We start from the raw sequence: 18,560 nt of genomic DNA on the forward strand, positions 1-18,560 counted from the left end.
CATGGTAGGCCTACATCCAAGTACGTGCAACGAGGTGTGATTCAGTTCCTAAGTAAGGAGCGCACATATGGCGAAGCATGGCACTGCAATACCTGATTCAGTTCCACACGGAGGGATATCAGTTCCTGTCCAAGATTGTTGCCAGTGATGAAACATATTGTCTATGGTTTGATCTATCAACAAAACGGATGAGTATGGAATGGCGACGTGCTGGTTAACTCAGACCGAAAAAGCTCAGTCAGCCGCCAAAAGTGGAAAGTTCTGGATGACGAGCAAGTTCTTCTGGCTGAATCCAGGTGACGTCACCCATGCTACCCATTACTATGAGTCGCTGCATCCTCTTCGAACAGCCGTCAGAACCAAGCATCGAGGAAATTTGTCTGAGAAAGTTCTTCACAACGCTATGCCTCATGTTCCGAATGACACAATTACAGATGAGAGACACTTGAACATCCTCCTTACAGTTCCGATTTGTCACCCTGTCATTTCCTTATCTTTGAACCAGTGACGAGGTGTTTATCTTAATATAGAATGCACTAGTCCTTCGATACTAGCAGCGAAAAAGCTCGGCGGTTACTGCTGAAATAGTGTTACACCACTTCTTTCACTTCGTGATTGGAGTTGAATCGAGTTCCTTCACTGGTCCAAACACATTTTAATATAGAATGGAATATTTCTAGACCCATCTGTCATCTGAGCTTATGGTATGTGTTCAGTGCTTATACGTATATACTTAAACATGTTTCCACAAAGCGTATGCAAGTCTGAGTCTATGTTTCTTTTGAAGGAACTATTAGTAGAAGAATGTTTAGTTGTAGGCTATTTGTAGTTTTATGAACTCGTTATAAAATGATTATATTCAAGTTTATCTCCTCAGTATAATTGAAGACCTCCACGGAATAATGGTGTAACATCAAATTAACGCAATATGTGACTTAGATGGAAAAAGTAATTTTGAAGCATTTATTGATAACAATAAATGATTACATCCAATACTCAAAAACCTTTTACCCTTGATTACTCAAATGATTCCGCTAGTAAATATAGGCCAAACGAAATATACCTCTGAAATTAATTTCCTTTCTCTTGAAACGTCTTTTATAAATTTGTTGGTTACACCCTTATACCGGATAAGTCTTCAATTGTAGGAATTTATTTTATAAAAACTATTACACTTTTAGGACCCTATACCATTTTTGAGTAATATAACGATACGGAACGACGTGTTTCAACCAATCATGTCTACTTATCCTACAATTTTTATCATCTCCCTAGTATTTGTTTTTATCACCTCCCTAGCATTTGTTTGTTTCTATCATCCCTAGCTTTTTTTCTTTGTTTGTCAACATTGTACTTTCAATAATTGTACTTTTTAAAGTAATTCATGTTCATTTCATCATCCTTAATTAAAACTTTTCTATCATTTATATTGTTTATATTATTTAGGTTATGTTATAGCTTCTGCTGTATGAGATTATGGATAGTCACTTATCAGAGATTGTTTCATATATATTGATATTTAATTGAAGTGGAATATAACTCTTAATAAAAATGAAACTGAATCAACAAAGCCTTGACTAGTAATCGTCCATAGAGTTCAATGAAGATTGTATAATTGGCACAACTGGTAACAAGAGAACACCTGATCATAACACACTAATGCCATCTAGCGGAATATTTGTAATGATGAGATGGTACAATAATACCTTTTCAAGGTAGTTTGGTATTTTAGTAAATCAATTAATATTTTATTGCATAAGAGTAGGGTACTTTATTTATTCTAATCTTTATATACTTTCTTCTAATGGTGTAATAATCAATTAAATCCCACTCGAGTTTTGATTTTCTCTAGTCCTAAATAAATCAAAACATCTAGTGAGATTACTGTAGATAAAATGAATGTAGATGAGTAAGTGTGACTGAGTTTTAAGAATATAATAAAATATTGATAGGTAGATATTCCAAATGAAAAATAAAGAACTAGCCTTATATATTATAAAGAAAGTATTATCACATCTGGGACAAGAATTTACATACTTGAAAAAAAGATTACATTTATAATAACATTTATAAAGTATAAATACGGAGTGTCCACAAAAGTTTACTTTGATTCGTATGGCCGTAATATTTTAACAATGAAACTAACTAAATATATTTTGTTGCCGGTAACTTCGGCACTCATAAAGTTTCCAAAATGATATATTCAGTTTACTGATATTGCCACCAGGATTGCTGCTGCTGCTTATTAAAAAAATGGCTTCAGTGCAGAAAAAAGCTCAAATTCGTTCTATGGATAGCAGAAACAAAATCTCCAATTACAGTGCAGCGAATGTCTAGGCCACAATATGGAATACAGACTTCATTCATAAGGCAAAAACAGCGGCAAGTAGGCCATCAGTTTCAGAGTAGAAAGTTGACAGTTCCAACTTCCTTTATCCGGTCACCGCAGAAGTCAATCAGAACAGCACCACTATACCAAGACCGTCTCCAATACTCAGACCTTAATGTAGGTATCGATAGTGGCCAAAATGGCGCCGGTGGCGGTCTGAGCATGATTACTACGTGATTATGTTATGATGTTTTCTTGTGTTAATTACGTCGTGAAATGGACCATTCGTGTTGTGTTAGCAAATGCTAGAGACGGCTTAGCGAATAGTACAACTGGCATGCAACTCATTCCACTGTGGTTGCACAAAAGGTCTATTTGTGCTGTACTGAACTATCACCTTTATTTCTTAACTTCGCTCTAGAATATGTCATTAGGAAAGTTCAGGATAACACACAGGGTTTGGAATTGAATGAGTTACATCAGCTTCTTGTCTATGCTGATGACGTGAGTATGTTAGGAGAAAATCCACAAGCGATTAGGATATGTGAGTCATACCGATGGCGACAGATTCGACCGGTATGTGATTCATAGCGATGGCGATAGATCCGACAGGTATGTGATTGATAGCGATGACGACACATTGGACCGATATGTAATTCATAGCAATGGCGACAGATTCGACCGATATGTGATTCATAGCGATGGCGATAGATCCGACAGGTATGTGATTGATAGCGATGACGACAGATTGGACCTATATGTAATTCATAGCAATGGCGACAGATTCGACCGATATGTGATTCATAGCGATGGCGATAGATCCGACAGTTAAGTGATTGATAGCGATGACGACAGATTGGACCGATATGTAATTCATAGCAATGGCGACAGATTCGACCGATATGTGATTCATAGCGATGGCGACTCCTCTACGTATAAGTTATGTGACAGCCAAGAATCATCCGAACATAAATATCACACTGTGACAGAATCGATATTATCTGTCGCAGCGATTTTTCCGGAGCTGTCACGGGAAACCCTGTCACACTCCACATCTAATTCTCCCAAACGTGACTTTCACACTGCAGTGCGTGGCCCCTACATCCCTAATCTCCAGCACCTTAGTTTATTCCAGTCTTATTCAATGGCTCCTGTACCCAAGTCTTCGCATAATTGTGAGAGGTGGTTGATGAATTTTTCCTATAACCCTCTACAACATCAGAATTCTTTTAAGAGCCGTAAACCTATGACAAGTGCCCCACCACTTTACTTCACTTACATTTGAAGCCGTGATATCGATTTTATTGTTATTTAAAATCTGTCGCTCTCGGCTGGGTTTGAACCTGGTAATCTTAAATCCAAAACACCATTGAGGACGTAACCTGTTAGGATCAGTAGCTATTTTCGGTTCTGCACAAGTAGATCTTGGTGCCTCGTCTTTTGAATTTCACTCCAATACATTTCTGGGATGCGACGAAATCCAGAACATAAAAAAATTAGTAATAATTATACGCGATTTCGCCACGCATTTGGGCATTTCTTTTTCCGAAGAATATGTAAAATTTGTAGTCGTTTCGTATCTCCTTGTAATTTAACACATATGTATTTGTCGCAATAATTGCTGCAAATAAACCAGTTCCATTTAGGCCAATGAAGGCCAGGAAAAATCTTATATAATATATTAATGAGACAATGTTTGTTTTTTTGGACTCTGGATATTGATTGTGTAAGTATAAACTGTTGACTGGAGGGGGAAAAAAACAAGAAGTTGTATATTTTTTGGCAATCGACCTTGCACGCAAGCAATTTTTGGCAGTGGACGGCCTTGCACACAAGCCGCACACACTATTTCTTTCTGGACACTTGCAGAATTTACATCCTCAAGTAAGTTACATTTATGCATATCAAAGAACGTATATTACGTGCTATATCACAACATACTTTATTTCTGTACCTTTTTTAAAACAGTTCTGCTAATTTCAAATAAGATAATACGCCAGCAGTTGTGTACCACAGACTTCAAGTGTCGTGTGAAACAGAATCGTGAAGTTGAATTACAATTGGAGACTGATCATTAATCTGTTATCTGTAGACTATGTGATACCCGATATGCTTTTACTCTACGGTGGCGTAATTAGTGTATAGTGCATTGTAGGCTAGAGGCCGCACGGGCACGGGTTGAAAGTCACTTATGCTTGTCGGACTCGGCCCTTAGGCCTATATTACACTTTCAAATTTCTGTGTCACAGAAGTTTGATAAAATATACTCTATATGATAAAATCTTTTACAGTGTAATAGAGCATCTTTAATCACATCTAGCTACGACATAGTTCTGTGATAAAAGTTATGGTCATCATCATACCTTTGATAAAATCTGTGACTGGGAAGAAAGAAAATGGCAGACATTAAGTACACATGGTTTGTGAAAACGACGAAACTTTTCATATCACATTATGAGTCACATGAAATCTTTCATCATCCATTATTAAATATTTAGTATATATATATATATATATATATATATATATATATATATATATATAGGATTTCACATCTTTGTACTGAAGTTCTCTCAGTAGAGTTTGATGGATTCCTTTTGTATTTTTACTCCCTACCCCAATCTCTAACCCAAATAGTCGGCTTAGAGTGTCATCTTGCTAACTAACAAAAAGGAAATTTTACAGGGGAAACAAGAAATTGAGTATAAATAACCTCTGAAACTTCACCACCGGTACTTTTGGTTTGTCCTAAAGTTTCAGAGTTAATATATAGTCATTTTTTTGTTTCCCCTGTAAAATTTCCTTTTTGTTGTTTAGGAGGTTTACACTCTAAGCTGACGAAATACATTTTTTCTTTGATTTCTTTAGTATTAATGCAATAACCATTACTGCATATTTTGCAGTTACAACAATCATAGAACTATTGTGGATCCATTATTAGAACTGTGATGAAAGATATTATAAAAGTTTTGACATAGTGTAATATAGTCAAAATCTTACATTTTATCATATTTATTTGATCAAACATTTTATCATATTCTGACACAGAAATGTGATAGTGTAATATAGGCCTTAAAGAAACGCAAATCACATTTCACCGCGAAATATGTAGTGATAAAAATAATGCATACCGGTACATAATTAGATGTACACCCGAACTCATCCAGAACAGCAGGGTACCGGTATCGTAAGTTATTGTTTAGTTCGACTTGTCATAGACACAGAGAATTGATTGCACTGGACAACAGTCACTTCTCGCCAGACATAAGACCGACAAGTTCTGACTAATCTCGACCTCCTGAATTAAAAAGTGACAAGCAAAAAGCAGAATCAAACATATGAGAAAGAGGATATATGTTATGATTGCAATGACGAAGATAGTTAAGAAGAATTGGAAGTTGCATTTCTTTATAAAGACAAACAAAACTTAATATAACTTCATATTTTTCTTCAGCTTGGTTATTGAGGTCCTCTTTATGTCACAAATTATGAACATAATTAATAACTTTGCTGTTGTTTCAAGAATATTCTAAACATCTTTTATAGAAATAATACTCACTTTACATGTGATGTTTTGGTTTCTTAAAGAAATAATTTGGTTTCATTCCTATGAGTAGTAACAACAATTTTGTATTTAAAAAATGTTATTTTGTCTCTGTTGAAAAATTTAAGATTTGTAGTTGAGTTAGTTTCACGCTAAGCCCTCAAATTATAATTAAGCTCCTTTCTTGTGAATTAAGTTTCAATGTTGATTGTTATTCCCACAGGATGCTGTTTGCAATTCTCAGTCTCTTTCTGATGGGCTTAATGGCGTTATATGCATATCATCGAGTGAAGACGAAGGCGATGATGGAGTATTCAGAGAAGATTCCTGGGCCTAAATTAATTCCCATTCTGGGTAACATCTTGGAATTCGGGCTGAATGCAGACAGTAAGAAATATATGGAGTATTTTGTTGCATATACATATGTTTAAATTAAGTAAGTAAGCTTAATTTTAATTCGCTTCCACAAGAAATCCAGGTTATGACAACATAAAGTCAGTGTACAATATTTTGAATTGTTGGAAGAATTGAGAATTCCCTGAAGATTTCAGTACCGATTTTCTTAAGTGTAGCCAGTAGGCTTCAAAATGTATTTCTCAGAATATAAGTTAAGGGTAAATAGATGCGAAATTGTGACAAAATTGAAACATTTTTTATTGCTTTAATAAATAAATGCAATATTTTGCTTGTCTCAAGGGCCTAAGTTGTCTTTAACATTTAAATACCACAGCGCGGCGCAATATGCCACTCTCAGTTTTAGTAGCCATTATGAAGTTTCTGTGTTATAGAAATTTTCTTGGAATTTAGACAGGCAAACTATCTGACCAGCGCTAGGAAGGCTGTGGGTTAGTACTTCCTTATGGATAAGGAAGGATAACATTGAGTGCACTGTATGAGGTGAGAGAGTAGATAAATAGTACTGTAACTTTAAACGTTTTCCTTAACTTACATTTTTCAATGCATTCCGCCGAGTTAGCTCTGTGGTAGCGCGTCTGCCTCCAGACTACCCGGACCGGGTTCGATTCCCGGTGCGGTCAGAGATTTTATTTTAAAATTTCTACCTCGAGACTAGGAGAGATGGCGGTGTACAACTGCTAATCACTAAATTGTGCACCAATATGCCTGGGTTAAATCCCAAATCTCTCCGCAGTGCATAAGAAGGGAAGGCATATGTCACTCTTGATAGTGATTCATACGTCGGATGGGGACGTTAAGCCTGGCGGCCCCATTGGCACTATTCGACAGGAGTCGGCTACGTGCCGGCACCGGGTTTCCCCCTCTCCCTTCCTCACCGTCATCATCCTCACCCATCCCCTACACTACACTTACACGAACATTTAACATACACTCACCCTAGTACATGACTTAACTCTTCACAGATACACATCATGCATAACGTGGCCCGCCGAAGTGGTGTGCAAATTGAAAATGGGTCACAGTCCTGCCATCTATCCACAGTATGCGGAACCCGAATCACACAAAGTGATGTAGGTAGGCATTAGACACACATTTTTCAATGCTTATTTAGGCCTACTTTTTTCTCTGCAAGCATTGGGGGTAAAAATATAAAATTTTGCACTCAAGCTTAATACTATATTATCTAATGCAGCGAAATTTTGCTGTGTTAATATTTGTGAGTTTTATACATTACAAAACTTAGAAAAAAGTGTTTAATACCTAAAGTATATTTTTAAATATTATAAAGCCTAAATAAAATATTTGGTTGCAGGGAAATGTTACTTTAGGTATAGGTGACACATGTGCCAAGTTTTAGTTTTATTGGTTTAGCAAATTTTTAGGAAAAGGTACTTCATTTTTTATTTTTTTAATAAAAGATTTGAAAAATAAACACTATTATTCATAACATTCTGAAAAAAAATTGAAGGCAAAGAAAAAGCTGTTTGAAACTAATATTTCAAATTTCAAGTTCCTAGGTCCAAACATGTGAAAGTTATAGGCAATTCCGTCCCCCCTGGCGTCACTTATGAAGTTCAAACCTGTCTTCGGACAGTTGACTGAGCAACAACATGCTCCTATGGAGAGGTTCGCATGTCGTAGATTTACACCAGAATTCATGCGGTGAGAAAGGAGTTGTTTTTCTCAAGAAAGTTCTAAAAAAAAGATAATAATAATAATAAAAATTTTAACAAGTTCATTCATTTATTTTTTTCCAATTTTACAGTATTAAAACATACTATACAAGATTTGACAGAGATAATACGTGTTAATTTTATTATCCTCGAAGTCGATAGCTTGGGTAGACTTGGAAGACATTAATTCGCTGTGGTCGGGGAGCCTCGCGAGCATGGTTTGGTACCCAATGTGTGCTCCCCATCGCTTCCGCTAGAAGCGGAGCGCGCGAACGAAATTTTCACAATCGTGTACCCACATCCTTTCCCTTACGAATCGAATACGGCGCTCGCAGTTTCTACTTCCACTAGGTGACAACGATATTTCTGCGTTACACATTTTTCGTTACATCCAACTCCGAAATGTCATCTCTGAGGAACGATCTGATAGACGTAATTCTACGTGAAAACCATAAAAAATCATAGGTTTTTATTTCAATAGTAGAGTATGTACATTAGTGTACGTAAATTATTTTAAGTTCTCCGTTTAAAAGAAAAGAGTTTTTATTTCAATAGTATAGTATGTACATTAGTTTACGTAACTTATTTTAAGTTCTCCGTTTAATGGAAAAGAGTTTTTATTTCAATAGTACAGTATGTACATTAGTTTACGTAACTTATTTTAAGTTCTCCGTTTAATAGAAAAGAGTTTTTATTTCAATAGTATAGTATGTAGGCCTACATTAGTTTACGTAACTTATTTTAAGTTCTCCGTTTAAGAGAAAAGAGTTTTTATTTCAATAGTATAGTATGTACATTAATTTACGTAACTTATTTTAAGTTCTCCGTTTAATAGAAAAGAGTTTTTATTTCAGTAGTATAGTATGTACATTAGTTTACGTAACTTATTTTAAGTTCTCCATTTAAAAGAAAAGAGCTTTTATTTCAATAGTATAGTATGTCCATTAGTTTACGTAACTTATTTTAAGTTCTCCATTTAATAGAAAAGAGTTTTTATTTCAATAGTATAGTATGTACATTAGTTTACGTAACTTATTTTAAGTTCTCCGTTTAAAAAAGAATTTGATTTTAATAGTATAGTATGTACATTAGTTTACGTAACTTATTTTAAGTTCTCCGTTTAATGGAAAAGAGTTTTTATTTCAATAGTATAGTATGTACATTAGTTTACGTAACTTATTTTAAGTTCTCCGTTTAATAGAAAAGAGTTTTTATTTCAATAGTATAGTATGTCCATTAGTTACGTAACTTATTTTAAGTTCTCCATTTAATAGAAAAGAGTTTTTATTTCAATAGTATAGTATGTACATTAGTTTACGTAACTTATTTTAAGTTATCCGTTTAAAAAAAATTGATTTTAATAGTATAGTATGTACATTAGTTTACGTAACTTATTTTAAGTTCTCCGTTTAATGGAAAAGAGTTTTTATTTCAATAGTATAGTTTGTACATTAGTTTACGTAACTTATTTTAAGTTCTCCGTTTAATAGAAAATGGTTATTTCACTAGTATAGTTTGCACATTACCTGCATTTCGAAATAATTTTATAGTGAACTTGTGGATTTGTTGACAGTTACACTATTTATATAGTTTCACAAATTTACATAGTGTTCAGTATTCACCTTTGAGATCCCTGATCCCGGAGAAGGTCAAGACATATGGACAAGGACATCCACTTTGGGAGGAGATACCTGTCTCGAGGAGTTGTTGATAGATTTTGCCAGTTGATTCCATGCAAAATACTTTATAATAGTGTTAATATGTATTTTGAAAAGTACAGATTTTTTATTTCATAAGGAAACTGTTTCGGAAATTAATATTTATTTTTTCTATACATCAGTAAGATCGAGATAAAAATAAGGAATATTCGTTGTTCCCGAGATAAACAATTATTTTAAGATCCTGAATTCAGATCCAATTTGAACATGGTGTAAAAAAGTTTAGGATGTCTACAACGTACGCTATACTTTCGTTGGATATGAAAATGTCACACAGGTGCAGGGAGCTCGCGGAGGAGCTACCATACAGTGAACTGCAATATCTTTGTTAAATTGCATTTTCTGCATAGCTATTTTGATTTACATTTCATGAAAATATAGAATCATATCGAAAATATATATTTTTTTAACCATGAAAACATAGCTATCATTTAAACGTTTTTTCCCAGTAAATGGTAAATGATATACACTTAGCGGCAAAAAGAATGGGCCGGGCGACAATTTCCAAGTTCCAGAGACATAACATTGCGCATGCTCGTCTCGTCAAAGCCATAGTTCACTAGGTAACACATAATTAAACCATTTAAATTTGCTGTATTTTGTTTAAGAGTCTAAAATATGTAATAAAATCGAATAGCGGGTTGATTCTAGATACATCAGGGCCCTTGAAGAGTTAAAAAAATAGTAAAATTGATAAATACAAAATCAACCGGAGCGAATATGAACAGGAAAACCATGTATTATGCCGAACCGATAGTAAAGGCTGGTTCACAATAAACCGGGAACGGAAACGACAACGAGAACGAGAAAGGAAATAAAGTTAAAATAAATGTATTTAAATGTGAGCATTCACAATAGTTAATTGTGAATCCTCACATTTAAATACATTTATTTTAACAATATTTCCGTTCTCGTTCTCGTTGTCGTTTCCGTTCCCGGTTTATTGTGAACCAGACTTAACAGTCACAGTAGCGTAAGTCGTTACGGCATTGGTCTGTTGAACAAGTTGATATTAGAGCTCAAGGTTCGAATCTCCCCCAATCTTTTTTTTTTTAATTACAAATTTGCCATCATATGTGTCTCGGAAAGCTATAATTATGTGGCGATATCTCTTAGAATATGTCCAAACTCTAATAAATAATAAACCTCCCTCTCACTTTCAAGCAATACTGCTATCTGTTAATACAACGTTCTGTCTCCTCATTACGCTTGAAGATACCACAGAAACAATAACTCATTGCCTGGTTCGCATAGGTTATTCTGCGTATGCTACTCTCCGACAGGACTTCGATTGGAGAAATGTCATTTTCTCCGACCAGGTAATTGTCTCCAGTAGCATTCTGCGTATGCTACTCTCCGACAGGACTTCGATTGGAGAAATGTCATTTTCTCCGACGAGGTAATTGTCTCCAATAGCAACGATAGTCACCAGATAATCACCAGATATGAATCCGATTCAAAATTTGTGGGCTGCAGTCAAAAGGATCCTACGCTCTAATTGGGCAGAAAAACACTCGTTCGGACACCTGAGGAATTGTGGGACAGAGTTCTAGATGCGTGGGAGGAGATGGCCAAGAATTTAGACCTGTTATATAATCTTGTGGACTCCATGCCGCACAGAATGAGGGCAGTTGCTGACGCAGGTGGTTTGTGGACGAGATACTAGTCTCCTCCACAGGCCTTTTTTGTTAATATATTAAAAATTGTTTGTTTTTGTTAATTTAATTATTTATTTGTGTTTGATATGCGTCCGGTTTTTTTAGGATGTGAAACAAATAGTTTTGTTTATACCGGCCAGGTCTCGTCCATTAATAGTCCACAGGTGATGGGCAGGCGTAACAAAGTTTGTTAACAAATGCCATTTCACATTTAAACTAATAAATTAAGTAAAAATTAAAATAAAAAAAAATAATAATTTTACTGTATCGGGAGGCGAACTCACAACCTGTTGTACGGATGTCAGATTTCTTACGACTGGGCCACACCCTGCTCGTAAGGTTTACTGCGTTATAGACGGATGACTTTCAATGAAGAGACACCACAGCAATGCCTTGCAGTGGGTTACGTTTACACGAGTGAACCGCGCGATAGAACTTAGCATTTCTATCGACCAAGAGTCGGCCCATTCTTTTTGCCGCTAAGTGTACCTAAGAATTTCGCTATCATATTCGAATTCACTATAACCCTCTTGGTGCAGGCCCCACTGTTTGCATTAAGATGCAAACAAGTTACAAGGCTGGTTCACGGTAAGGCGTATGGATTTTTACAAATAAAGAAAGAAACTTATGATATTTGGACGCATGTTGATGTAACTTTTTTTTTTCTTCAAAGTGACTTACAGAACCGATTCGTAAAGCATGGGTCATACTTAATGAATCATTCTATGTAATTTTTAATTTTTGTTTATTGATTATTTCAGAGTATTGGAGTCGTATGGAAAAATTGGCTGTGGCTAATGGAGATATATTCAGGTTGTGGAGTGGTACGAAACTTGCTGTATTTATTTGGAGCCCTAAGTACATCGAGGTAATGTAATTCTCAAAATGTTAACATCAATGTAGCATGACCAGTTTTCCAATATATACAGGGTGGAAGCGATATAACCATGTGCATTGAAAGAAGGGATAGGCTAGATTAGATGAAAATAAACAAAAAATATATTATACCCTTTGAGATTATATGTATGGTTCAGTAAATAATTGCATCGAAAGTTTAAACTCGTTGGCAACGTCGCAACAGCCAAGATTTCGTACGGAGGCATTGAACTCATCGGAAATCAGATGTAAACAAGAGGCTACGTATTGCAAAATCAAGTGTCTGCTTCTGTTCGGGGTTTTCTCCACCAAATTTAAAATCTTCCCTGTCAACAATTTCGTCAGTCGTTACCGATCCCTGTTGCGAAATGTTGGAATTACGCTGTCCGTGTGACACACAAACTAGCAGACAGCGGTGAATATCTATGCACTGGGTAATGAATGAATTAATTCATTAAAGATATAGCTATGAAGTCCCATGGTTGGACAAAGGCCACCTGTGCTGAGGATAGGACCCTTTACAGGGGTGACTCATGTGCACTCGCTTGGTGAGCTAATCCAGGCGATTTGTAGATACTGTCGAGGCACGGTCCTTTTATGCACTGCCAGGGCCGCCGACAGGATTTATGGGCCCCTGTGCAATATTGTGCTCGGGCCCCATTGAAAAAAAAAAGTTAAAAGTGGCAAGTTACCATTTATTCTGACCATAATAATTATTTGCAAAATAAATAAAAGGTACCCCCTTACATAGATACGAATTAAAAAATATACACTTTTGTTACATTGAAAACTTTTAGAAAAACTTCACATTAGCACAATATATTATATTTATCACGCTTCTTTTTCAGTAGGGTCTACATAGTATGTTTCGTGACGAAACTTTCGTCTTTTCGTTGTCGTTAGTTTCGTTTCGTTTTCATAAAACACTTTGATTCATTGATGCAAAATCATCAATTATATCATCAAAATTTAAAGACCTAGCAAGATCGCTCTCCAGACTAAGGAGGCCAAGGTTACTCAGTCTTTCTTGACACATTGTTACTCTGAATACATTTTTATTTCCTTCATTATGTTTGAAGTTGGTGTGAAATTAAGCGTTGCTTGTGAAGGCACAGAAAATAAACCAATCTCAAGCCCGTCTGTTCAGGTTGTCAAAAATGAAGACAGTTCATGCTTAGAAGTGAATACTGATGGTTGTGGCTGTCTAGAAAAAATTCTGATAACAGTAGTATTGAACCAGAACAAGCAAACAATAGTAAAAATGATGTGTTAATATGTGCAAGTGAGTTATAGCAAGTAACATGCGACCTTGGAAAACAAAAAGTGGCAGACAAATTGTGTCACTGAATGCGTTGTTCGAAAAAGTATCCCCAACCTGCCTAATAAACTCCTAAGTGGCGGAACAAGAGCCTTTCCAGTATTATTTTCAAAACTCAAGAATGGAGAATGTGTTCCCAGAGACTGGCTATGTGGAGTGAAACAAATCAGTCACTGCGCTATTTTCCCTGATTTGTTTCACTCCACACTAGCCAGTCTCTGGGAACACATTCTCCATTCTTGAGTTTTGAAAATACTGTAATACTGTTTTTGGAAAGGCTCTTGTTTTCGAACAACACATTCAATGACACAATCTGTCTGCTACTTTTTAGTTTTCCAAGGTCGCTCAATTTCACACCAACTTCAAACAAAGTTCTACTCCCTTTCTTAATCTCTTCCAATTTTTCTGTCTCTCCTTGCGCTTCTCAGCTCCCGACTTATGCTTCTACTTGTCCATTGTCCACTGGTAACACAGAATTTACTAGAAAAACAACGAAAATACGAAAGTTTCGTCACGAAACATGCTATATAGGTCCTACTGAAAAGGAAACGTAATCCTCCGGCTTGGATTTGGGAAAGTCCACTAACATATTGCGGTGGGCCGGCAGGGGTTGGTAGTTAAGCGGACAAGCCAATTGAACGTGTTCAGTATACTTTATTTTTTTTCATGGAGTGCAGTTTCAGAGAAAGGACTTTGCCGACAGACCTTCTACTGCCCCCTACTAATTGATTGTCATAAATAAATGTCTTCCTTACTGTGACGGAAATATTGTCTTCTCTTGTTAGTAACCAATCACAACTCTCGTTCAGAAGAATTGACAGGTGCCCGTCAAATCCACGTGGAGGCAGAGTTGCCGCATCTTTTCCCAATTTCAAGAATCCCGTCAGTTTCACTGCATAATTTCGAAGGTCACCAGGATTGTGGCAACTGTGCAATGTTGGGACGAAGGGACAGGATGGAACTGTCAGAGCTGTTTGTGTAGGAAGTCATAAATCTGTAAGTGGGTGTTCAAAGGAGCCACCGAACTGCACTCCTTGAAATAAAATAAGGTATACAAGCGACGGGAACATATTTCACGCAAATCCCGGAGTCCTCAAGTGTCGTGTTGATGATTGTTAATGTGGGAAACCGATATTCTATTACCGGTACACAAAAGTTAAACATTTACATAATGAACTGGTAATTGGTATTAATTCTACTATTGTTGGTTTATATGTCAGATTCACGTAACAAATGTTCTTACAAAATTTTATAGTACTGGTATGTATCTGTGAATAATTCTGCGGTGTTCGGGTAAAGGGGTATAAGTCATTTTTTTGTCCAGGTGGAATTTTGTTCCCCAGATGAACACAGAAGTTAAATTATACAAGTGGGTGTGCAAAAATCAAAGAATACTAGCAGTTGATGTGTTTTATTTGTGTAGAAAATTATTTGGATAAGGGTTCCAAGTTTAATTTTCATTTATCTCCGAACTCATTTTTATTGACTTATCTCCCTTTACCCAAACACCACAGAATTATTCATGATAATAAAAAGTAATCAGACTCACTAAATCTGACGGGCCCTTACTGCTCACGGGCCCATATGCACTTGCCCCCTTTGCCTCCCCTTCTCGGCGGCCCTGTGCAGTGCCCACGTATTACTAACATTGGCACTTTGACATACACTGAGATCACTATTTACAATATTTTAACTAGCACTTTCAGAAACACTGACTTTATTATTTACACTATTTAACTAGCACTTTTACAAACAATGACTTAGCTATTTTCAATATTATGACATTTGTATGTTTGCTATTTTCAACTAGCACCTTCAAAATCAGAGGTTATTATCTACATTTCTACAATATTTAATATCCTACCGGAAACCTTTCTCTATGCTCGCGTAGAATGGCACGTCAGTTGCGATAGGCTAAATTGAATGGCAAAACAAACTTCACTTCACTTCACTTCACTTCACTTCACTTCACTTCAGATAAGTAGATCACGTAATACTAGAACAAGACGACCTTGACCTTCGTAAGACAGTCGAGGGAGAACAGCTGATTATGTTGCCACATCTAGTCTCGTTTGTCAGGCAACAAATTTTCAATACTTTTAATTTAATTTACACGAAATACGACACAGAAAAAATATTATTTATTACACCATCTTTTGGTATTGCTAAAAATCAAGATCCCATGCATACTAATTATCTACAGCGACGACGTTAAAATTTTCGAAAGAAGCATTTTCTTTTTCGAAAACTCTAAATTTTCCAACCCATATGGTATTAGACTTTTTTATTATACTCAAAAAAGAACAACTCGCCCTGCAAAGCTGCAGAGTTATATCACTTTCACCCATAAAGACAACCCTATGACAGGCCAGGTTGGCCCAGAGGGTGGGTAGCGAGAGGTTAAGGCTCCCACCTTTACAGACAATCGGCAAGTTAATTATATATATACACCGTCCAACATGGGTACCATATTTTTGTGATGATTGAATTTCCTCTAAAAGTTGTGGTCTTTCATTGAGAAAACTGTAGAACTCAATGCAAGAAACACGCTTCAAATGACATCTTGCAATCAACATTACCTTTCGGCCTACAGTTTCAACAGAAAGATGATTTCTCTCATAATTTCAAAGAGATTTCATTAACGAAAACACCCTTCCTGAAGATGCGCAGGATCAACGGATTGTCCACCGTTGTGGAGTAACGGTTAGCATTCCTGACCGGGTTTAAATCCTGTTTTGAACATGTTACATGTTTCAGGTTTTTTCTGGGATTTTCCCCTCAACCTATTAAGAGCAAATGCTGGGTAACTTTCGGCGTTGTCCCTGGACTCATTTCGCTGGCATTATTACCTTCATCTCATTGAGACGCTATGTAATCATAGCAGTTGAAAAAGCGCAGTAAGATAACAAATTAAAAAAAAACGGATTGATAATACGAAACTCACACTCTGGATAACATTCTTAAAACTAACGTCTTAATTTTTCACCACTCTGAATGCTCACTTCACCTCACAATAGTGTTTACACTGCACGAAGTAATTTAAACTAAATAATGGAATTTAGGAAAACACAAAATTAAAAAAAATGGACATTTAAAAAAAAGGGACATTTAGCATCCCGTTCACATTTTTCCCGGGACAGGGAATAAGAGGCTGAAAAAAGGGACAATTCCGTTAAAATGGGTACGTCTGGTCACCCTACATTAACACCTACCCTAACGTCAATACATTTTAGACTACTACCAAACTGTGGGGTTTAGAAACAGAACATACCAAATGAAATTTTTCACAGTTGGAATTAAAAGTTATTTCCTAAGGGTCAAAAAGAAACACTACCAAATAATGCAGTTATGATTTTAGTTTTTAATCATTTGCATGCAGATACTGCAACGAGATTGAAACTTTAGCACACGTCCTAGGATCCTGTCAGCATGGAGAACTCGTGAGAAATTCGCGCCATCATAACATCCGAAAACTAATAGCACAAACCCTTAGAAATAGATCCTTCGAGGTCCATGAAGAGGTGCACTGCGTTGCGTCTGAAGGCGGCGGAATTAGAAGAGCGGACATCGTGGCTCTAGACAAGACTAATAGTAAAGGCTTTATACTGGACCCAACTGTTAGATTTGAGTTGAGCCAGACCCAACCATCTGATGTCAACAAAGAGAAACAACAAATTTATGAGCATACTATTCCGTATTTTCGAGAAAAATATCAGATGGAAGGCACCTGGGAAGTACATGGTTTAATGATCGGAGCGAGGGGCACCATCCCACGATTAACTGTAAACACTATCAAAACATTTGGAATCCATGACATCATTCCAAAAATAATTACTTCTAGCATTAAAGGGTCTGTGGCGATTCTGAAAAATCATTTATACGGAATATCATAATCCCCCCCCCTCTTTCTATCCGTTAGTGTGTGATTGTTACAATATATGTACAAATTTATTATTTCTTAAATTTAAGCTCCTAGTTCACATTTCAATTTGACTCATCTATTTTACTGTAATCGTTGTTATTCTTATATGTGTGTTATTCTGTGTTTTTGGCAACCCAGAATGCCTGGGTAGACTATTTCTTGGAAATAAATTATATACAATGGAAAAAATTACCTGATTACAAAATGTACAATATGCATTGAAAAATATTCCCTAATGTAGAAGCAAAACGTACCATTTGCATTTGTATTATGTCACGTTTACACGTTACAAGTTTGGACAGGTTCTTCCTCAGTTGGATTTATCGAGTCAATCTTTTGTTTAGTAGATTCTGAGCTTTTTTTACAGCTAGTTCTTGCGTCGACCCTTCAAAATGTCAAATGAATCCTGTTGTGACGGAGGACTAGGCATTCTGGACCATGACATGGGTCAGGTGTATTTTTTTTCTCAGTTCAAGCAAAATTCCAATAATCTGTTAGAGAGACAAATTATTCAGAGTTTTTTATGCAATGTTTATACAGCAAAATCGAATAAATTTGAGTTCCAAAGTAAGTAATATCATTGTTTTGGCATCAAAACATACCAAGTACGTAATGTAAATTAACAGTTTTGAGTAAATAAATTATTTTCAAAGGTAACAACATTTCAATAACATGGGAAAAAAAAGCAAATGAAAAAATTTAAACATAGAATGTTTTTGCATTTTCCCGAAAAAAAAAACGATTTTGTACGTGGTACATTTTGTTCCTAGGCGCGTCATTACTAATGTTGACGATGTCCTTTTTCAGATTTTGCTCAGCAGCACTAAAGAAATCGGAAAGGGTTTCGGCTACAACTTTCTTATACCGTGGCTGGGCTATGGACTGCTAACAAGTAAAGGTGAAGTTCTAATATTATTAGCATTTTATTTATTTATTTTTACTTTATTGGGTTATTTTACGACGCTTTATCAAAATCTAGGTTATTTAGCGTCTGAATGAAATGAAGGTAAGTTGCCGGTGAAATGAGTCCGGGGTCCAGCACCGAAAGTTACCCAGGACTTGCTCGTATTGGGTTGAGGGAAAACCCCGGATAAAACCTCAACCA

General features: G+C 36.0%; 1 protein-coding gene across 1 annotated transcript in view; it reads left to right on the forward strand.

Moving 5' to 3' along the window:
* Window positions 1-4,115: 4,115 nt before the first annotated feature.
* LOC138694895 (cytochrome P450 4C1-like) overlaps window positions 4,116-18,560 on the forward strand; it is a 33,405-nt gene continuing 18,960 nt past the window's right edge. The window contains exons 1-4 of the mRNA XM_069819068.1: window positions 4,116-4,213; window positions 6,097-6,260; window positions 12,101-12,207; window positions 18,263-18,353. Of these exons, the coding sequence (XP_069675169.1) occupies window positions 6,098-6,260; window positions 12,101-12,207; window positions 18,263-18,353 (361 nt within the window). The 5' untranslated portion in view covers window positions 4,116-4,213; window position 6,097. The remainder of the gene's footprint in view (window positions 4,214-6,096; window positions 6,261-12,100; window positions 12,208-18,262; window positions 18,354-18,560) is intronic.

The sequence above is a fragment of the Periplaneta americana genome, chromosome 2 (genome assembly GCF_040183065.1).
Source record: "Periplaneta americana isolate PAMFEO1 chromosome 2, P.americana_PAMFEO1_priV1, whole genome shotgun sequence".
In the NCBI taxonomy this organism is placed as follows: Eukaryota; Metazoa; Arthropoda; class Insecta; order Blattodea; family Blattidae; genus Periplaneta; species Periplaneta americana.